We start from the raw sequence: 23,088 nt of genomic DNA, 5'->3' as shown, positions 1-23,088 counted from the left end.
ATTGTCACTTTATCTCGATTTTTCAAAATTATATAAGTCTTAATTCTTTAGATAAAGATTATGAAATAACTTATAACAATTTTTATTGCTATTCAAGTTTTCGTGTCTCCTCAGATCGCGCGCAAAAACGGCGCCAAGCGTCGCTGTCGTCGGCGATTGTGCGCGACGCGAATCCGCCGTTTGACAGCTCGATCGCGGTGCGCGGTACGTGCGTATGGTCGTGCCCGTTTGCGCCGCGTTTCCTCATCTCCCGCTGGCCGCGATCTTCGATCGCGACGAGACGACGCGCTCTAGAGAGACGAGGTAGTAACGTGCGACAGCGAGAAGCTACGAAGAAGCCTCTCCCCAAGTCGCTGACGACGACTATGCCGGCGACGCCGCGACGCGGCTACGCTTCGGCTCGCCGACACTCGCGATGGTGCCTGGTCGCGGTGCAACTGGATCAGTTGTGATGTGCCTAAAAGCCGACGCGGTTACGCGATCGACGTGCGTGGAAATGACATTCGTGCGTCTCTCGTGGAGAGTTCTTAGTTAATTAAGAGAGGATCAGGGAGATCGTAATTTCAAGAGCGACAGAGGGAGAACGAAGGCGAACGAGTGAGAAGACGAAAGGGGAGAACCACGTTCCTCCTTTCATTCCCGGAGTGATCCGCGGAGATCGCGCGATAGAAACGAAAGGCAACCGGCCGATCGATGTGTTATTTGTGATGGGAGTGCCTGCGCGGGGAGCACTCGCGGCGATCGTGGCTGTAACCGCGCTCGCCGTGTACCTCAACAGCCTCGGTTGCGGTTTCGTCTTCGACGATATCTCGGCGATCAAGGATAATCGTGACCTCAGGCCCCACACGCCCCTCAAGAATGTCTTCTACAACGACTTCTGGGGTACCCCGATGCATAAGGTGCGAGAAAAAGGGAGAGAGAAGTAGAGAGAGAGAGAGAGAGAGAAAGAGTGAGAGAGAGAGAGAGAGAGAGAGAAGAGGAGGCATCGTCCGGCCCTCGAAGGACGCGCGTTCATGATCCTCCCCTCTCTCTTCACCATCCCTATAGATGGCCCTCTACGTATTGATCCGCGAGCGTCCTGTCCATTTCATCCCGATCCGATCCCCCTTTCTCTATATCTTCCGTTTCTCTCGTCTTCCGTTCCCTCGCGTGCGTTCTGTCTGACATGAATCAAAGCCGGTACAGCATAGTTAAATTTCGGATTTCCATACTACCGATATGCAAAAGTAATCCTTGTAATCATTTTAGATTTTTTTTACATTTCTAAAGCGTCTAGAAATGAGATCGTCGAAATTCTATTGATTTCGGAAAGAATCGAAATCGATAAAATTTCTAGAAATTCAGATATTTTAATGTTTTTATTCTTCACAGTTAATTTTTGGTTTATTGTTGTATGACAAAAATGTAAAAATTGAACTACAATATAATTTTCTGTATTTATAATATCAGTAATTAATATTTTCATAATTATATCGATTTTATTATAGTTCATCTTTTGATAAAATAGAATAAATATCTGTTTTAGAATACAGACCTGTATTCTGTACCTATTTGGAGTTTTTAAATCTGTTCACTTTTATTGCAGTATCTTATTATACTTTTTTCTGTAATCTTTATCTCTCTAATTTCAGCTTACATATTAATTTTACTATAAATATAGAAGATATATGAAAAAATGCAGTTATGATAAATAAATTAGCTTATCATTGATGTTATTTTCATATTTGCTAATTTGACAATATTAAATTTTCCACATACCATTCATAAATATTCATATTAGGCAATATTTATTCAATGTAATCAGAAAAATATTCTCAAATTAATAATACTATATAAAAAAAGAATTAAAAAAAAAATGAAAATATATAATCTATAATTTTATCTCGTTTCAATGTATTATTTCTTAATTATCTCCAGTATAATTTTTTAATTTTTTCATGAGGAAGATACATATATAATATGTCATTAAATGCAGTGAAAATAAAGTATGAATTTAATTTAGATTGTATAATTATTTTAAGATTTAATATTATTTTTAAAAAATATATAGAAAATATATTTTTTTTCCTTACACATATTTATCTATTAATAATAACTGTGCACTTGCTTTGATCAACTTTTTTTATCAATTATCTCTTTATTTTAATAGGAACAGTCGCACAAATCTTATAGACCACTTTGCGTTCTCACATTTCGATGGAATTACCTGATTCATCAACTAGATCCTATGGGATATCACCTGCTAAATGTTATTCTACATATTGGAGTATGTCTATTATATTTCAGGTTTGTTGACATTATTTTTATAATTTGTTTCTTGCTGCAATGCTCCTCTAATATGGAATTATAAAATTATTATTCTATATAGTCTATAGAATAATCTTTAGTAAAGTTTGTATTAAAGGCAAGAAAGAAAATTACAAGTACAAAAATTATTTACAGGACCTGTTTGATGTTTCTACCAGATGCAGCAAGTTTTGTGTCATCTTTATTTTTTGCTGTACATCCTATACACACAGAAGCAGTATGTAATAGCAAAAATAAAAAGTCTTATTATTTGAATTATTATTTGCAAAAACAATGTTTTTGATGAAAATATAGCTATTGTAATTAATTATATTCCTAGGTTACAGGCGTAGTTGGTAGGGCAGAAACTTTGTCCTCCTTATTTTACCTGGCAGCTTTAATCACATACACTAAATGTTGTAAGAGCAAAAGGTCTACAGGTAATGATTTGAGTTCTAATATAGATGTGGAATTTATATTGTGGGATATTATGTTATACATATATATTGGCATTTTGCAGGATGGAAATCCTTGATGTTATCTATGTTTTTTGTATTTACTGCAATGTTGTGTAAAGAACAGGGAATTACAGCAACAGCAGTTTGTGTATTATATGAAATTTTCGTTGTACAAAAGGTAAAATTCCTTTTCAACACATTTGTCACATATTCATTAAGTATGGCAAAATTATATTAGTAATACTTGTAACTTTATTAGGTTAGAGCAAGGGATATTTTCTTAGCACTAAAGTCAGCTTTTGGTGGTAATAAAATTTCACCTGCATGGTCAGGCGAGGGTACAAAACGTTTGACCGCCCTTACACTTGTTACATTTAGCCTGCTTATCCTACGATTACATATAATGGGCTCAAAGTTACCTGTATTTACCAGGTATGCTGTGTGTATATATGTAATTGTAATTAATTTTATTTCCATACTATAATTATATAATACATACATATCTTTCAGATTTGACAATCCCGCATCAGTTGCTGCAACACCAACAAGACAGCTTACATATAATTATCTCGCTGCAGTAAATTTAAGACTGCTATTTCTTCCAAGTGATTTGTGCTGTGATTGGACAATGGGAACGATACCATTAGTAGAAAGCTTTGCTGATGTTCGTAATCTCGCAACTTTAGGTACTCATGGAACTGTATTAGGATTGCTTGTGACAGCTGTTGTAACACGTAGCAGACAAACATCGGTTATTCTCATTATGGTTAGTAGGTCATTTGTGTAATTAGATATAATAGAAAGTTTAAATAACTGAATATTGGTGTGTGTTAGAATAAAAAAAATATGTGATATGCATGCTCTAGAAATTTTATATATATGTAGATCCTTTATAACAATACTAATATTAACAATACTAATATTTAATGAGTATGTTGTGTTTCTAAAATAATGCTGCAGAGTTTAGCTATGATGATACTCCCCTTTTTACCTGCATCGAATCTTTTCTTCCCGGTCGGATTTGTAATTGCTGAAAGAGTGTTATACGCACCATCTATGGGGTTTTGCATGCTTATTGGATATGGATGGAGCATTTTAGCAGACAAGAAGTAAGTTGACTCGTCTGTGAACTGTAATTCGATTTGTATGGATTATTTATTTTTTCTATGAATCATAGAAAATATATTTTATCATATAAATATATATATATATATATCATTTTTTTAGATGCAAGAAGTTGGTGCTATTTTTACTTATAACACTTCTGGCAGCACATACGACAAAAACATTTGTTAGAAATTATGATTGGTTAGATGAATACTCGATATTCATGTCCGGTTTGAAAGTAAATGATAGAAATGCCAAATTATTTAATAACGTAGGTCATGCATTGGAAAGCCAAGGTCGTTTTAAAGAAGCATTAAATTTTTTTAATATGGCTGTACAAGTTCAGGGCGATGATATAGGAGCACATATTAATGTTGGACGAACTTATAATCATTTGAAAATGTTCAAGGAAGCTGAAGATGCGTATTTAAAAGTAATCATCACTAAATTTATGCAAATTTGTCTAGCTTTTTCAATATTACTTGTATTATTATATATATATTTTTTGTTTTTTCTAGGCAAAGTCATTATTACCAAAAGCAAAACCGGGAGAATCTTATCAAGCACGTATAGCACCAAATCATTTAAATGTATTTGTTAATTTAGCTAATTTGATAGCAAAGAACGCAACTAGATTAGAAGAGGCTGATTTATTATATAGACAAGCAATCAGTATGCGCGCGGATTATACTCAAGCATATATTAATCGCGGAGATGTTTTAATTAAACTTAATCGTACAAAAGAAGCTCAAGAAGTTTATGAACGAGCACTATTTTATGACAGTAATAATCCTGATATCTATTATAATGTAAGTATTGAACTGCCACGAAGAAATATTTATATAGATAAGCAAATACATTATACACATTCTTTAAAAAAATATAAGATTAAAAGAATATTTAGTTCTTTCTATTTTAAAAGATTTAAAATAGAATTAAATATTATTAAAAAATTAAATTATATAAATAAATATATAATTATATAAATATATATATTATTGATATTTTACAGCTTGGTGTTGTATTCTTGGAACAAGGAAAAGCATCACAAGCTTTGGCATACTTAGATAAAGCTTTAGAGTTTGATCCAGAGCATGAACAAGCATTACTGAATTCTGCTATATTACTCCAAGAATTGGGACGGGCAGAATTACGTAAAGTAGCCAGAGAAAGACTTCTGAAGCTTTTGCGGAAGGTACTTTTTTCTAAAAATATAAAATTATAATTCATAAAACTATAATTATATTATTAATGCATACTTACCATTTATTGCCTAATTATAGGATTCCAATAACGAGCGTGTACATTTCAATTTGGGGATGTTAGCTATGGATGATCATGATAGTGGTAGCGCAGAGCGTTGGTTCCGCAATGCCGTTGCATTGAAAGAAGACTTTCGTTCTGCGTTATTCAATCTCGCATTACTATTGGCAGATGAGCAGCGTCCACTTGAAGCGGCACCATTTCTGAATCAATTGGTCAGGTTCCATCCGGATCATGTAAAAGGCCTAATCCTTTTGGGAGACATTTATATCAATAACATAAAAGATCTAGATGCTGCAGAAAATGTAAGATATGACGTAATTTTTGAAAATTTTTTGTTAAAATTTGCACAATATGCGTAGGTCTTATATACCATACAAACAGTAATAGAAAGAGTTATTTGTAAAATAAAAATCCCATTAACGTTAACGTTATTATATTTCAGTGTTATCGCAGAATATTGCAATTAGATCCTACCAATATTCAAGGATTGCACAATTTATGTGTAGTGATGGTAGAACGGGGTAAATTGGGTTTAGCAGCGCAGTGTCTGGAACACGCAGCCGCTCTAGCACCACATCAGGATTACGTGCAGAGGCATCTTTCAATTGTGAGAACCCGAATCAGTCGTCTACCACCGGATCAACGCGACACTGATGTTTTCGACGATTCATTTTGGAGCAGTAATGTGAAAGACAGACCCTTCAATACCGTTGAGTCATCGAACGGACAATTCCTAGGAAAGACTGAGTCCGTTTTCACAAATCACGCGACAGTTCACAATCACATAGGAAGTAAGCAGAGCAATACTGATTCCCTGAATAATCACATTATACATTTAAAGGGTCCATCGAAACCTGCCCGAGCGATGAGCGGCGCCAGTACGACGGAAACGAAAGACGGACAGAGTCCCAAACAAACGACAGTCCCTGAACTGAGTAACATCGTGGAACCTACCACGAACAGGGTTTTTGATAGGATTATAAGTGCTGATATAACGAAGCTAGATATCACGCAGAAACACGGTTCGAAACATGCGACGTCTGATCAGTTCAATCAGAGTGCCGCCGCAACAATCAGTGGCAAGCAAGGAATTCAACAGGCAAAGGACAGCGCGTTGTCATAGTATTAATGTAAAATCCGCCGAATACTGTAAAGTTATATGCATATAACGAAAGATTATGGTGGTACAGTCATATAGAGCTAATGTGTGAAAATAAAATAAATACAGAGTATTGTTTTATATGCTGTATAAAAATAGGACATTTTATAAAATATATTTAAAAGAATTGTGCATTTTTCTAGATTTTACTTGTATCTCCTCTCTTTCCTTACAATTTCCATATTTTTAATTTTAAATTATACATAATTATGAATGATAAATAAAAGAAAACAGCAATTCGAAGTTAATACTACTTTGTTACAATACTCTTTGTTACAATTGTAATACTCGTACTTTATATTTTTGAGATTTCTACTATTATATTAATTTTAAATTTTACGAAGATCTTTCTTTAAAAGATGTAATGGTTTAGACATATAGTTATATATAGTACAGAGAAATTTATATGTTAACGATGTTGCATAAAAATTAAATCTCAATTATGTTTATCAATTTTGTAGTATCCAAAATTTTGTAGACATGTAGACAATATTTTATATTTATGTAGACATCATTTATCTTTTTTCAAATATAGCTTGTTCAAAGGTCATCGCCCGATCGTCAATTTAGTCCATGCATTACCTGCAACTTATTATCGATTGCAGCACGAAAGCAAGCCGTTATAATTGCGGGTTGTAAAGTAGCAAAGTAATGAATCAAGCTGGCTTTCATGTTCATCGGATGCCAGACTGTTGAAATAAACATCATACAGCATGCATGTGAAAGTTACAAGACTTTTACCCTATCACGCCCCTCACCCACGGACGAAACATATTAACATGCTGGTGTGTGTATATAATGTAAAAAAACTCCGTCCGATAAATATGGAAATGAAAACGTGAAGTTTACAATATAGGGTGCTTGTAATATATAGGGTGCTTGCGAATTATCCCCAATTTTATTTCTCATTTTATTTTCATTCATGTGAAATACATTAGAACAAAGTTGTAAAATTATCCTCTTTTTATTATTTTCAAATTTACGTATATATTATATTAAATACATTATTTTTATCATATCTTTAAAACAATTTCATATATACATCAATTTATAAATTTTTTTAAAAATTTGTATTATATTCATGACTGAAATATTGGATTTATTTTAGAAACTTTTTTTAGAATATATATTGTGCAAGTTAAAGTATATTATAGTTAGACAACAAGGATATTTTTTAAAGATTGGAAAAAAGATTTGTAGGAATATTTGAAGAATATTTCACAGAATATTCATATAAAATTGATCTGAGGAGGAAGAGAGGATTCTTTTAATTTTATAATTAAGAACAATTTTATAAAATTTTACAAAATTTTAAAGACGGTTGTCTGATTTCTGAAATCGTATGATTAACAGAAAAATTTCCTGTAACAAAAATATCCTGTATTTTTTGCTCGGTCGAAAGCCTTGTTTGTAAACACTATTCTATTATAAATATGCAAATCTGGTTGATGTTTTGAACGGGATTTACATCGAACGCTTTAAATGAGGTCTCAATTATTAGGATCTATATTAGGAACAGCTAAATTAGATTCCGTATTGCCTGCAAAATCCGACGAACTGGTAACTGGACGTGAAGGTTAACGCGTTAATCGACCTCGAGACGACCGTTTGCTGGACCGAGCGACTTCGCGTCGCGACGCGCCGCACCGCACCGCCCAGGAAGCCCGAAGACGCTAGTTGACCTATTATAGCTCACGGGATCCTGTTCTAATCAAAAACAATGTCCTTGGTAAGTCACACCGGCTCAGCCCGAGTGTCTGTAAAAGCGACGCCAATATTCCACTAAAAATTTCTATTTTGGACGAACGTTATTTTGAGGGGATCGAAAAGTTTCCGATCTAATGATTTGATGAAAAATATCTTATTTTTAATATCTAATTTAATATTTAAGACAAAGTGTATCTTCTTCCCCGTCATCAGACAACAGAGATTTAAGAGACACTTTAATAACAGGCGTCTTATAAAGATGTCAATCGATATCATTGGCACTGTACATTATTAAGTAATTGTGTCAATATTGTATTCCAGAAATTAATTATTAAGTATCTAAGTATTATTAAATATTATTAAGTATTGCTTAATTATTAATTATCTAAATATTATTCTAAATACTGACTAATTATTAAGTATCTTAAAAATGAAAGAAATATATAATTATTCCACATATAAGATAGAATTCGTAGTATATGTAAAAGTATCTCGAACAATATTTTAAAATAGGTAAAAAAACAGAAGAACAAATAAATGCAATATATAATGTGTTAAATGCAGAAAAACACATATATGTATATATGTATATCCCTATAAATATTTTCCATAACATCTTTCGTTAGATTTATGAGTTTAGATATAAAATCATATGTATATGTATATACGCTATAACTAATAAGTTTTATGTCAGGAGTACTAAAATTTATTAATAGTTAAATAAATAAAATAAAATATAGCGACAGAAAAACATACAACGCATCGCCTAATTAAACGTCACCGCGCGATTTCGTGGAACATAAGTGACGGCGACCCTTTCTGGAATCTCGTGGACCGAAATCGGCCGACGCGAGGGTGTAAAATAAGGGTTGTAGGAGGCAGTTCACGGTTGACCGCACGGCCTTCCGTATGCAAGCGGCATTAGCCGCGTGCCGCGCGATTAAGGGAAGTTGACAAGTAAGCTGGTGCTTAATGAACACGTCTCCGTTGTTCAATATTACTACTGGTGAGCTGAGTGTTTATAAGGGAGGCGATCATCTTTTCGGCTACCACAAAACGCACACGTATCATCGAGTAACAACCGTTGGCACGCGCGCACAGTAAGTACGATCGCCGATCTTTCGCCACCTTTTATCCCGCACAGAAAGGAACGAATTTAATACTTTGTCGTGAAACGCATACGTCGATTTCTAAGTGTATATCAAACGGCAATTATGCGCGATTAAAATCATGGTTTGAGTAATTTATTTTGAGATTGATCTTATTCTTAAACAAGGAACAACATTAATCTTTATTTAATGTTTATATGTTACATTTTAAATACTCATCTTGTCACATTATGACAATATAATTTTTGCAATATTAAAATTTGACGACATATAATTAAATTAGTTTTTATACACATGTGACTTATTGTTAGATCACTGTCTTATCTTAAATCATCAATTCACATATATGCATATAAGGCATATATTTAGGAGGATTTATATTACATTTCTATCATTTAATATTTAAATATATTAGAGGGTTAAATTTAAATATTACAAATATTACATTTATAATTTAATATAATATTAAATGTAATGAGTGAGAATAAGATTCGATGCCGTCCTCGCGAAGATAATTAAAGATTTCAAAGTTACTAGTTACACCAATACCGTCATTATTAATAAAAATGAATTTTATTCGACACATTTATTTACTAACGTCATTGTTCTTTTATAGATAACTTTTATTTCATAACGCATTTAATATTTATATTCTGATGTCATAATTTTTTTTATACGGATAAAACTCTCATCATCTCTGTATGTAGTGAATCTTGCAAACTTCTTCCGATATTTATGATGCAGGCTGCTCGTTCAGGCAATAAACATTGTGCAACACACCATGCGATTTCTTACAAACAAATATTAGAGCAAAGCAAACTATGTACGATGCTAATGTCACGAGTGAAAGCTACACTAACCTTTATCGATCACGATCGTTGACCGCGTCATATAAGGTGTCTCGGTATTTTTTCTTTAGTCTTTGTCGTAATCGCAATTAATCGAGCGTGTGCGTAAAAGTTTCCTTAATGTCACATATTTCGAGGAAATTCCTAGTCTATTGTTATAAACACAAGTTTATATAACGTGATTTTGGAGCAAATACGACAAAAAGTAAAGTAATAAAAATGACAATAAAACAAAGGCGAGTAGCAGTCATGAACAAAGATTACTTATTCACATCTTCATTTCAGCATAGAATGATAAATGAATTTATTTTAATTTTAAACTCATCGTGCGAAAGTGTAAGAAAAGAGAATGTTTTTTTTTAAATATTCTTCGAGATATATTATATATGTATCTCTTATAATTTAAAAAGATACTATTAATAAAGATCCTTCTAAAAATAAATTTAGAAAATAAAAAAAATGAACAATAAAATTAAAATAAAATATATACATATTTCTGATAGTCATCATGTGCGTCACTACACGTAATTTTCATATAACAATTCTTTTTTAAAAAAATTATTATATATTGAATAAAATAATTTAAGGTTGTGTTAGATATGTGAGAGGAAAAAAAGTTTGTGCACTCCACTGCGTTATGAAAAAAGCTTGACTGGATAAATCGCGGGGTAGCGAATGAGTAACGTCACGCGAACCGCGATATACCTGAAGATTCTTCGTATTACTGCAATGCCTTACGATTAACTTATCACAAAATCACCTTTTTATACATCTAACTTTATTTCTTAGAAAATAGCTCTAAAAGGATTTTCGGCTTTCTCGATCATAAACACGCTCGATCTAATAAACTTCTCTTAACTATTTCACACTATGCATTAAATAGACTTAATTATAATTCTGTTGAAAATATTTTAAATTTTTGATAGAATATTATATTAAACTTGCATTATATTTTATTAATTGCTTGTATTTATTATTATTGAATTACATACAAGTATTATATTTGGTACATTTCATGAAATTGAAAGTATAAATTAGAATCGCTACGATCTATCATTATGTAATGTTTGCAAATTATTGTATTATCGTAAGAATACAAGTTTGTCGAGTATTAGAGATCGGGATATTTTCGAGACTCGTGAGATTTTTACTTCTGCGCAGAAAATCGTTGGTTTCTGATCACGTGCTTAGTAATAGGTCCCATTAGGGCTGGCCGATGGAAGTAGGACAGCAGTACTTTCTGCTTACGAAGACAATTGCCGTGTATAGCGTTATTCCGTTGACTCAATTGCAGGACTTGTGATCGTTTAAGGAGAGGACAGTTAGCTAGCACTTGCAGATCATTATCAGAGAGTAAAGTCTTAAGAAGTACAATCGTTAAGAATATCGAAAGATTTCGCGTGCGCTTAGAGAAAAATCTCTTTTAAAATAGCTTTTAAACTCATTCATCAAAGTCTCTATTGTTATAAATCATCGTGTAAGATACTATTTTTTGTAGTTAAACGTTTTGTAGTCCAAAAGAGATAGTTATTATTTATACATTGAATGTTTCGTAATTTAATAGAATATGTGAAAAAGGCGCGTCTTTTTCTGTCCACCGTGCAACAAACGGTGACGATTGTACCGAGGAAAGTGCATTGTGAGAGTACATCCGTACGATCTGACTATGGCACGTGTTCGCAGACAACTGTCCAGACGCAATTGACCGTCTGCGGGGGCTGGAAGAATGCGGGACAAAAAGAATGAGAAACTCCAACCGGCCGGCCGGCGGCTTTCTCTGTCTCCTTACCTCTTGTGTACATGACCCCTCTCGATAAAGGTCATGCATGTAATTTGAAGGCGATTATTCGCAGACGTTACAACCTCCCGAACCTTCCCGATCACCCGGGAGAGAAAGAAAAAGAGAGTGATCTGACAAGGAGGAAGATAGAAAGATGGAAAAACAAGAGAAATTAATTTGTATCAATAGAGAGTGCAGTCACACTAGAGTCTCTTATCATAATCATCGTCCAACGTGGAAATTTTTCCCTAGTCGCGAATACATCTTTTATTTCTTCATCAATTTCGCGATCACAGTTTCCGGATTTTGCTGCGAAAATGGCACAGATTAATTGCAAAATAATTTTGCTTGATGAAATACATTCATCTGAATTTCTATCGATTAATTGATTCGCTAAATAAAAATCACTCATTAAATTGCAATCTTGTGAATGATTGCAACATTTTTGACGGGTTAAAGATATATATGCAATCCGATAAATCGCTTATTTTTTTATTAAATTTACAAATCGTAAAAAATAAATATAATAATATAATAATAAATATTAAAATTAAACTGTACATCATAATTATATCACGAATATTTATGTTCTACTTCTTAGACATAAATGATAGTAAAAAATAATTCAGCTTGATTTTAAAGTGAATTCGCGCGTGTGTAATAAGATTTGCAATTATTCTTTTTACGATAGTAAGCAGCTTGATACTTGCTTGTTTTTACGAATTAACAAGATATGAGATTTTTTTATATATGGAACTTTTTTCTGCTGCAATATTTACATATTATGTATGCTTTCTTGTTTATTTTTTTAAAGGAAAATATTTGTTTATATATTTTGTTAAAGGAAAAATATTAATATTAATTGTACTTTTTAAATAATTCTATCAAGCTGATTACGCACAGTGCCGTTTTTTAAGTACTCACGTCACCCAATTAATGATTAAATGATGTAGGACGATTTGCATTCGATCTTTGACAGAAATAAAATACGTCGTTTTCCTTGAGACTAATTGTTTTTTTCACTCGGCACTCTCCCTCCTCAATCTCTTTACTTTCTTTCTTGCTATCCCCCGACCACACTTAAAGGACAGCAAACACGGGAGAAGAGAGAGAGAGAGAAAGAGAGAGAGAGAGAGAGAGAGAGAGAGAGAGAAAGAGAGGGATGACACGAGCCACTAGTTCACCAGCAACCTTCTACCGAGACGGAGAACCGAACCTCTCTCCGGGGACAGGTCTTCGTGACAATTGCGGTCAATCAGGCTGGCATTGTCAGAAACGTGATCGCACATTCTCACTCGGAAGAGCTTGAGACGCTCGTCGGCGACCGAGCGGTCGAGACGTGCCTCGTCGATCTTCTCGAAGAGAAGCATCGGATCCGTGCCTGCATCATCACCTGTCGATTCTATCAGACTTATAAAGAGGCATAACGATCCTTTTGTTCGAGGCATAACAAGATCATTAACGGAAGGTCAAATCAGGATAGAACAAAATATATCTGAGGATCTCATTAAAAATAAAAAACGTGCAACTGCATTGGAGATATTTCGTCGATGAAAAAATCCCGAGAGGGAAGAAGGCTGTGACTCACGAGACCTAAATACTGAGCTAAGAATATTAACTATTGTACATCGTGTCATCTTCAGCTGACAAAACTGCGAAATCGATGTGAACCTGGAGAGAATCAAGGTATCCAGATCGCACACAAGAGTCGCACGACGTTTCAGCCGGAACAATTACGGACGGGTCTCCTGCTATCGACCGATCGATTGTAATTACTTTCGGAGCAGGAAGTAGAGAAAAACGAGGAGAAAAAGAAGACTCGTGCGAAGTGCTCGTGGATGGGCATCAATGCATCCCAGACAGTGGAAAGGGTTGATTTTGCCGAGAAGCCAGCATTGTCTCGAAACGGTGACCCGTTATCGTCTACGGAATATTTCATGATCATTTCTCCATGAGAGAAACCAACCACACTATCATCGTAATCGTCATCGTGATTACTTCTTATCTACTACGTCCACGATACCGTTCGGTATCGTCCGAGAAAAAGTGCCAGACTGTGATACTACCTCGTGTGATAGAGAAATCGTCTTGTGATCCGTGTTTTACCTCACCGTACTCAGTAAGTCTCTCGCATCCTGTCTCTTTTTTGCCTTTAATGTCATTCTTATCGGAAAGGTGTGCTCTCTGCTGCGTGAAAACTAAAATTATAATATCCGAGAAAGAGAATACTCTTTCTGAAAGCTGAAGATAGATCCACTCGATACGCGTATTCATTTTGTTCTCTCTTTCTCTCTCTTTCTTTCTGCTCGATTTATTTAATTATTATGGTTCTTAACGTCGAAAAAAAAAAACGAAAAACACATTTTTTTCACAATTAAATTTGACTATTATGGAAGGATTGATATATCTGATACAGTTCACATCTTACAACAGATATAACAAAAAATACAATGCTTCGTTAAAATATATTATTAAATATTTAATAAGATATTTATATTTAAAAAGATTTTATATTTAAATATAATATATAGAACTATTATTTTGATTATATATATATATATATATATATATATATATATATATATATATAACTGTAAATTTTCAATATCTGTTTAAGTTAAATTTATCGCATTAATTATACAGTATTTTTAATTTTACTTTTTTGATATATCGGTTTAACAATTATTAAAAACAAGTCAACTTTGTACTCATTCAGCTAATTTGATAATATAAAGCTGGATATAAGACATTTTGGCTTTATATATATATATATATATATATATATATATATATATATATGTTATCTTTCAAAAAATACATTAAAATTACTTTAAATTGTTGCAAGAAATAGCAAATTATACGGATTTCAAATTATTCTAGAACAAACGGTTACCACTAATTTTAGCAATGCATTAGCTGTTTTAAATACAATACGAGACCTCTTCAAATTGACATATATGAGCGTAGCATGCTCGGTACTCGTGTACCGTACAATTGTATTATTAGAGAGTGCATCTGCCTCTTAAAAGAGCCTCATTGGTTCAGCTCATTTTTTCAAATTATGTGTCAGTCCAAATTGCACAGCGTCGATTATGGAAAAATTAAATGCATTTATCACATCATTAAAATTAAATTAATCTTCATAACTTTGATATTTAATCGTCAATCTTCTAATGTGGCTAATCTTTCTTCGCAATTGCTGAGATATGCATAAGAAATATGCGAAAAAATTTATTTCCGTTACTTGCACTTCACGCACAATTTAACGCATAACAAGTATAAATGCGTACTCTCATTGTTATGTTCTGCATAAAATTACAGTATGGAATTCCGTATAACGGAAATGTGTTTTAATTAATTATGAATTACATTTAACAACATCGAAACACTATTCCGATTTCAAGGCAATTTATTTTTGATGGCATCAAACTATGGAATTGATTATTAAATATTAATCTTTTTCAAAAATTTATTTTTGAAAAATTTACATATATTAATCGATACTTGACAATTGCTATTGTGCTCGATCACGCTGGATAGATTTCTTTGACATGTGTGTGTAATATATACAATTCATTAGATTTTCAAAGAATCATATATATTATAGACGAACAACTAAATTAACTCCAACAACTAAATTAAAACACTTTATTGTTCATGACTTATGCAACGGAGTCTCCATTGATCTAGCATAATTTTCCCTCTCTAAAAACTTTTCTATTTAAGAAATAAAATATAATTCTTGAAATATAAAATAATGTTACAATGAACAACAATAATGATCGCAATCATTAATCAGTTTATATTATACACTTATGTATTCATTAATTTATTTACAAAACATCATTATTTGAATTTATATAGAGAGTTATATACACGATAAAAAGATTAAAGATAATGAATATATATGTTAAAAGTTGCATTTATTGCCACATAATGAGATATGTAATTTATTTTTAATTAGACTTTCGTAAAATCAAGAAATCGCGCAATTTGATAGCAAAACAACGTGAATCCATATGCAATCGAAGCAATTTAGAGATTTGGGATTTTTCAATTATTTTCTTTCACACCTGTATAATTGCGAGAATACGGAAAGATTTCCCTTGTATGCTTTCGCGCTTTGATCGGAAAAGTCGATCACCCCTGGCCGGTTCGCACTCGATCGAACATCAGTGCATTTTCTCATAAGTGCGTATAAGTTCGCTTAGTATCTTTCCGAGTGTTATATTCACGTGTTTATGCATTATTATTCGTGGTGTCTGCCGGCAGTACTTCGCAGATACTAAGAGAAAAGAGAATAATAAGAAAATATTAAGAGAAAAGACGAAGACAAGAATAGAAATGCGTCAGTCTTTCGAGAGACAGTAAACGAGAGAGAGGAAAAAAGATCAAGAGAGAATAGCCCCGGGGTTGAGGAAGGAAAGGGAAAGCGATCAAGATAAACGAGTCCTCTTTTCAATTTACGGGACTTTTCGCTATCGTAAAATGCGTCTCTTCTTGAGATTGCCGGGAGGATCTATGTAGTTCGGTACTCTGTTTACAATCATCGAAGGCGCCAGACGAGAAGCCAATGAACGACACACACGTTATTATCGACACGTATAATTGTTGTTTAATCTCATTTTATTTAAGAGAATTTGAAGCAGCGATACAACCTAATATCTTATTTCATGCGCAAAATTATGCGAATTCAAAGAAATCAATAAATTCTTAGTCGGTCTAAATTGACAAAATTGTAATATTAAAGCGAAACAAGTGCATGAGAAAAAATGCATTAATATAATATCTTAAATTTGTGTTTCAAAAACAATTCATTTTCCGATCTCTTCATTTCACTTTTCATTCACTCTTGCAAAAAAATTAGTCTTAAACTTATTGTTAGCTAGTCTTCTCTCTTAGAAATACCTTACGTAAATGGATTACTGCATTAATAGATTACGAAAATAAATTTAGAATAATGAATTATATCGTACCACGTACGAACTAATTTTCGCCGATAAATTAGATCGATATATTTTTATTTGTTTTGCTCTCACGGCGTATAGATAACGTGCGATCATACTTATCATAACAAAATACCACGAATCTCGTTACCCGCGTTCGCAAGATTTAAACACAATTATTTCCTTTATCCGGGTTCATGTTTTGAAAGATGTACGAACTTTTTCAGATTGACGAGAAAGACTCACCGACAATCACGCAGTTTCTTTCAGACAAAGAAAAATTATAGTTGGATTACCGTTCTGGATATTTAAGAAAGATTTCCGGATCAGAGTGCAAAATCTTTATAATCTCTTAAGGTATGAAAAAGAAATCTTAAAGTAGATATTACAAATAACGTTTAGAAATTGCCTCATCAACTTTAAAGACAGAATGTTGATTTAGTTTGGAATTTAATTTCAGCATATATATTTAAAGTTTTATAATAAATCGTGAATATAATTAAAGTTTGAGCCATCGGCGCAATAATGCTTCTTACGGATTGCAAATGTACGCGTGTTTTCAGCACTACTAATCGCGAGGAAAAGATAAATAATGTTAGATAATTCGACATCAACATGCGTCATTTCTTTCAGTTATAGCTTAGTTGAACGCTAATTTCTATCGCTATGATGCGCCGGAAATAGAAGTGGTTTGCCCTATATTCGCGTTACGCGTGTTGAAAGGGGCAAGCCAATGTGTCTACTGCGGTAATGACTCTGACATGTCTAATGATATGGTATTTGCGAATCGATCGTGAATAAATTCCTTCATCAACCTTGAAACATCAAAATAAAAATGCATTTATATAAATTGAAGCCTAAAACGATGTAGTCAAAATTAAAAAGAATACTGATATACAAATCGATATTATATCGAAAGCATATTTAGAGTCGATCTTTATTGATATAATGAAAATATTGAGACACTGAGATAGTTATCGTTGTTATAAGCTATTGAAAGTGAAATTTTGCTTTTTACAAAACAAGCTTCGAAATTTTGTATATTTGTATAAAATATATTTATATAAAATTATTCGTTCATTAATTCCAAAGACTTTAATATATAAAATTAAACTTTAATTATATAAAATTATTCGTTCATTAATTCCAAAGATTTTAATAGATTTTTAATTTTTAAAGCTCAATTATTGATCTTTCTCGATATCTTTACTAAAAACAAGACTTTTTATTTTTAAATTTAACGGAAATACATGCACACATGTATTTTCGTACAAACTATGGACAATACACGGTGATTATTGGACACGGTCATTATTGGAAGATCATATCCTTGAAAAATCGTGACACAAATATCGTTAATCCTAACTGAAATATATGAGAATATGATTTTGAATTATTAGAATCATATTTATATATATTTTTATATAGATGCCTGTGCATTGTATAAAACTTTTTTATTTCTTTAAAATACAATCTGCATATAATTATCTGTTTGTCCGAGATAGTTGTTTTTATTGTTTTCACAAATGTAGTCAAAAACGCACTCCTTCGATAAAATATATTGAATGCCTTCAAAATTATCGATAGACATAAAATGAACATTGCACGTGCAATACCTTAAAATAACAAGATCTCCACGTATCAATCTCCATTTGATTGCGGAATAACATAATACTGGCGCTAACGTGTGAACAAAGGTCGCTCATGGATAAACATACAGAGAAGCGTCTTCTCTTTTTTCTTGTTTTGTCGGAGGCGATTCCCGTCGCGACGATTGCGTGACACGCGTGAACGAAAATACGCGATCTATCTCTCTCTTTCTTGCATCGTGAGATTTATATTTAAGTGAGAGATATCTAAAAATAGAGGCACACCCTACGCGATCGTTGGAATGCCGCGACATTATACCCGCATTTAATTAAACCCGATACGTAAACAGAGGCAACATTGGTTATTGAGGTTTCTTGGACGATGAGCGGCATCCATTTCTACGCTTAAGTGGCACCGTGTCACTTAAATGGACAGTTAGAAAAATATATAAATATTTCTATGCTGATGTATGTCGAATATATAAAGAATAAACATTAAATAAATATATATATATATATATATATATATATATATATATGAGATTTTATTTTAATATACAATTTGTCTGGTCCGCGCGTGTTTCAGATAATTTCATTTTTTTAATTTATTTGATCGAAGACTGCGTGATGACACCGCTGTTCACAATTTCAATCTACTTTTAATTAACACATGCTCACTTTTATATTCTCTAATTATTTTTCTATTTTTTATTTATCTTTCTATCTCCGAAAAAGCTTATTCCCTCTGATATAAATATAAAATATATAATAAATATTTCTCTGATAAATATAAATATATAATATATTCCCTCCTTTCGTTTTTTAATCCAGCCTCGTGTATGCGTTTGCGTAATTAAATGAGAACGGATACTTTCAGATGTCCACGAACCATTTGAACGTGTTTGTGAGCTTGATGATCGCCATCGCGTTTCTTGTGTCGGAATCAAGAAACGCACAAGCGAACGGCTACCCCCAATTTAACCAGAAACCTGCGGGCGTGCCCCAGAAATATTGTGGCAAGAAGCTTTCTAATGCTCTACAGATAGTCTGTGATGGCGTGTACAATTCCATGTTTAAAAAGAGTCTAGATCAAGGTAAGCATAAAAGCTAATCAATACAAAAGATATATTTTTCTCTTACACGAATCCAAACGTCAAATAGGATAGATATATCGGTAATGAGTAAAATTTTCTATTTCTGTAACTATGTTAAATAATATATTTGTTTCCTAAATGTATGCAATGTTTTCTTTATCAGATTTTAACATTTGTAATTATAGTTGAAGATGATAGTTTAACCAGCATGATTCATTTATGAATCATTTAATGTATCTCTTATTGTTAGAATTTAATCGCATATGCGTGTGTGTTTTATACAATAAAATAGAAGAAATTTTAAATAATTGTTAAATATTGTTTTAATTGACATTTAGATTATAAATATTTTATAAAATATTTTATAAAAATTTTTTAAATATTTTTATTAATATAATATACTGATAAATCTATTCTGTAATCTATTAAAAATCACATAAATGAGATAGTTGTTTTTTTAAAGAACATGAAATATTTATAATAAGGCATTTTTTTGGACAGCGATTATTTATCGATGTTATTACGCAGTCTTCGACTAAACGAGTTTAAAAAATGAAGCTATCTGGAACGCGCACGGACCAAATGAACTGTTTACTAAAATAATGCCTTATTATAATATTATTGACCATCTCATTTTAACCATTGTATTATATGATTTGCGAAAATTCTCGATAGAACGATTTTGCGCATATGTAATAATCATAATGTTTAGAAAGTTAGTAGGAAGAGTTTGAAAGATAATATTCACACACACAGGAATATTTTTCACGTGCAACAGCAGTCTATTAGTTATAAAATTTACCTTTTTAATGCAGCGATTGGATCATTAATATTAATGTTCGCATTCCTTCTTTCTCGATTAATATCACCCGCGATGATACAACGAATATTTTATAATGGAACTAAAGTGAAATTATCGAGATAAATTATCGTCTAAATTATCAAATACAAATCTGGATGTCGCAAAATATTTAAATGTTTGAAAAAATATATACATGTGTGTGTGTGTATGAAATAATATTTCACAATTTAAAATATATATTTAATAATTATAATATTAATTACATAAATATATAAAACGACTCGTTTGAAAGTAACAAATAACGTTTAATTTGTTCTGGACTTCTAATTGAATGGCTCAATATAAGAATGAGGTCAGTCAGTAATTTAAAATGTTCACTTTAAATACAACTTCACATTTAAAGTGAACGTTACAGACTCTGGGTTGCTTCCAATTATGAGAGAATTTTTGCTTTAAAGCCATCAATTTCTTAATAGCTCCTTAAGCACAGTATTATATGAAAGGCGATTAAGCACATGATCAATCTCTGTGCCTGCAATTAACCAATCACCACTTTGTCACTGATGAATAATGCATGTAAGCTCGTATTACGTATTTCCGAGTGGGATCATCCAAGTCGACAAAGGCACTCTCTATAATCGTCACTCTTTTAAATATGCCAATAAAAAATAAAAGCATTATAGGAGTATCTTTATCCGCTGATTCAATTTTTCATAGAAAAAAATATAACAATTTACATCAGAAATCTGCATGAATCTTTTTCATACATACATAAATCGATTTATCATTGGGCTTAATCGGTCAAATAAATCCATACAATCTGACACTGAAATCTAGATATACCGTTTATTGACAATGGAAAGCACTTTCTAGTCATTTACCTCAAATAATATATATGCCTTTTATGATGCAAATAACACGCAAATATAAAGATATCTTGTCTTTTTTCTAACACAAAATTTGCCAATCAAAACTAGCACGATTGTCATTTAAAACATTTTCATTGCTATCAAATTAGATGTTTAACTTTATTAAAGTTGATTTTTTGCTGATTATGTTTATAATTCATTTAAAATATTTAAAAATAATTTATCTTTATAAATTATAATGAATTGTATTTATATATATGTGTGTATCTTTTTTAATATATTATTGTTAAGAAAGTTTTGATATTTTTAAACAATAATATTCTATCTTGAGTATTTTCCGAACCGGGAAGAAGCGAATATCGACTACGGCTAAGGGTACTAACTTTGATTACGTATACACGCAAGATATGATCTTGAAGATGGTATGTAACAAGAAAGAGCTTTCTGGAAAATTTCAAAACTTTCTTAGATTTTTAAATGAGAAAAAATAAGAAGCGGAATGTAATGAATAAACAATAATAAAATGCCCGTAAAAATTATTCAATTAAATCGGTGATGCATATAGATAGAGAATGTGTTAGAATGATACGCTTTTTATATTATTTGTACACACTGCTACAAAAGTTTGCACTTTTCTTTCAGAAATGGAGATGGCTGATTATCCGTTTGCTTACGACTCTCCCCCGTTCCTGCCCCGAGCAAGAGCACGGGGGATGTTGAATGGACCGTTCGCCGGCAGGCGCTATCGAAGACAATCGCGAGGCATCCACGAGGAATGCTGTCTCAATGCGTGCACGATAAGCGAACTGTCCAGCTATTGCGCTTAATTGTCCCTAAGCGCTTGTCCGGAAATCAGTAATCCTTCGAACTCCGCTTTACCGCTCGATCACCATGCAACCGAATAATCCCAGACATAAGTGCATATATCTATACACACATACACACACACACACACACACACACACACACACACACACATTACATATGTACAATACACGTTTGGAAAGTTTACTAGTTGCATCATCGCTCATGCTGGAGACTGATTCTATAATTACGTGATAATTATGTATATATTTACGTAATTTTTTGCGAAGAAACTGACTCTCTTGACGTATGATCATGTGCGGGATTCTTTTCTTCACAATTCCTTTCCAAAAGACGAAGAAGCAGCGAAGAAAAGGCAAAACTTAAAAAAATGAAAGAAATGTAGTCTTAAAAAAATGAGATATAAAAACATCAGAAATCATATGTTCTTTAAATTAATCGTCATAAAATTGTTTAATATTAATTAATTATTTAAATAAATATTATTATATTTCTCTAAAATTGAAAATGACTTTTTTGTGAGAATTCTTTTATGTACTGTAATAATGTGATAATCTATTATATAGATAATTATTATAAAATAATAATTAATCTATTATATAGATAATTATTATAAAATAATAATTAATCTATTATATAGATAATTATTATAAAATAATAATTAATATAAATATTGATTAATATGAAACAATTTAAAAATAAAATCTATTTAATCCGATTTAAGATTTTTTCGGTTTTTACTCCCGATTGCTGCCAACCTACGGTTGATAAAAGACGGAGGGAGTATGCGTTTTTAAGTCTCGATATTTTCTTAAGTCTCAAATATTTTACAAATATTTCGAATATTTTTTGAACAATTCTTCCTTCGCTTGCTCCGTCTTTTCTATCATCATAAAATAATTAAAGTTTTCGAAATTTCTGACAATGTATTAGCATTATACGTGCAAAACAACATTTTAATCAAAATTATTTTACTTAAATTGTTGATAATTTAATAAATTGATAGTATAATAAATTGAACCACACAGATATTATGACAAATTTCATTTTGTTTCCATAAATATAATCTTTTTGTTATAAATGTGTTCAATAATCAATATTCAATAATCAAGAGCTCTGGATTTATAGATAAGCTATAATATACAATCAAGAATGTGTAAAAGGAAAGATTAACGATTTCTCGAAAAGACATCAAATTGCAGTCAAATTAAATATTTATATGACGATTTAGCTTATAATTGTA

General features: G+C 32.1%; 2 protein-coding genes across 4 annotated transcripts; both read left to right on the top strand.

The window, feature by feature from the left end:
- Window positions 1-149: 149 nt before the first annotated feature.
- Window positions 150-6,404, top strand: LOC105257207 (transmembrane and TPR repeat-containing protein CG4050). 2 transcript variants are annotated; one of them, XM_011267672.3, is made up of 14 exons: window positions 150-899; window positions 2,150-2,286; window positions 2,443-2,524; window positions 2,627-2,726; window positions 2,807-2,922; window positions 3,004-3,176; window positions 3,255-3,510; window positions 3,705-3,853; window positions 3,972-4,284; window positions 4,370-4,660; window positions 4,864-5,046; window positions 5,135-5,419; window positions 5,560-5,864; window positions 5,959-6,170. In XM_011267672.3, exons 1-14 carry the CDS (start codon window positions 708-710, stop codon window positions 5,984-5,986), a joined length of 2,610 nt encoding a protein of 869 aa, XP_011265974.2. In that variant the 5' UTR covers window positions 150-707; the 3' UTR covers window positions 5,987-6,170. The 2 variants fall into 2 exon arrangements, with proteins under 2 accessions (XP_011265974.2, XP_011265972.2); XM_011267670.3 differs by having other exon boundaries at window positions 154-899; window positions 5,560-6,404.
- A 2,655-nt stretch (window positions 6,405-9,059) lies between these two features.
- Window positions 9,060-22,242, top strand: LOC105257206 (LIRP). 2 transcript variants are annotated; one of them, XM_025411542.1, is made up of 3 exons: window positions 9,060-9,083; window positions 19,133-19,349; window positions 21,663-22,242. In XM_025411542.1, the coding sequence occupies exons 2-3, from the start codon at window positions 19,133-19,135 to the stop codon at window positions 21,845-21,847; spliced, it is 402 nt and encodes a 133-aa protein (XP_025267327.1). In that variant the 5' UTR covers window positions 9,060-9,083; the 3' UTR covers window positions 21,848-22,242. The 2 variants fall into 2 exon arrangements, with proteins under 2 accessions (XP_025267327.1, XP_011265971.1); XM_011267669.3 differs by lacking the exon at window positions 9,060-9,083 and adding an exon at window positions 12,915-13,839.
- Window positions 22,243-23,088: the final 846 nt, after the last annotated feature.

Source organism: Camponotus floridanus, unplaced genomic scaffold, assembly GCF_003227725.1.
Source record: "Camponotus floridanus strain SB8 unplaced genomic scaffold, Cflo_v7.5 scaffold4, whole genome shotgun sequence".
NCBI lineage: Eukaryota > Metazoa > Arthropoda > Insecta > Hymenoptera > Formicidae > Camponotus > Camponotus floridanus.
Note: the sequence above shows the minus strand (reverse complement) of the source record. Positions and strands in the feature narration are given on the sequence as shown.

Bases quoted from the DNA above. Each gene is read 5' to 3' on its own strand.
- LOC105257207 (XM_011267670.3), top strand. From the start codon at position 708: ATGGGAGTGCCTGCGCGGGGAGCACTCGCGGCGATCGTGGCTGTAACC. The intron at 4,661-4,863 runs GTAAGTATTGAA...GATATTTTACAG, and splicing joins ATCCTGATATCTATTATAAT to CTTGGTGTTGTATTCTTGGA. The intron at 5,047-5,134 runs GTACTTTTTTCT...GCCTAATTATAG, and splicing joins TTCTGAAGCTTTTGCGGAAG to GATTCCAATAACGAGCGTGT.
- LOC105257206 (XM_011267669.3), top strand. From the start codon at position 13,672: ATGAGAGAAACCAACCACACTATCATCGTAATCGTCATCGTGATTACT. The intron at 13,840-19,132 runs GTAAGTCTCTCG...GGATACTTTCAG, and splicing joins GTTTTACCTCACCGTACTCA to ATGTCCACGAACCATTTGAA. The intron at 19,350-21,662 runs GTAAGCATAAAA...CTTTTCTTTCAG, and splicing joins TAAAAAGAGTCTAGATCAAG to AAATGGAGATGGCTGATTAT.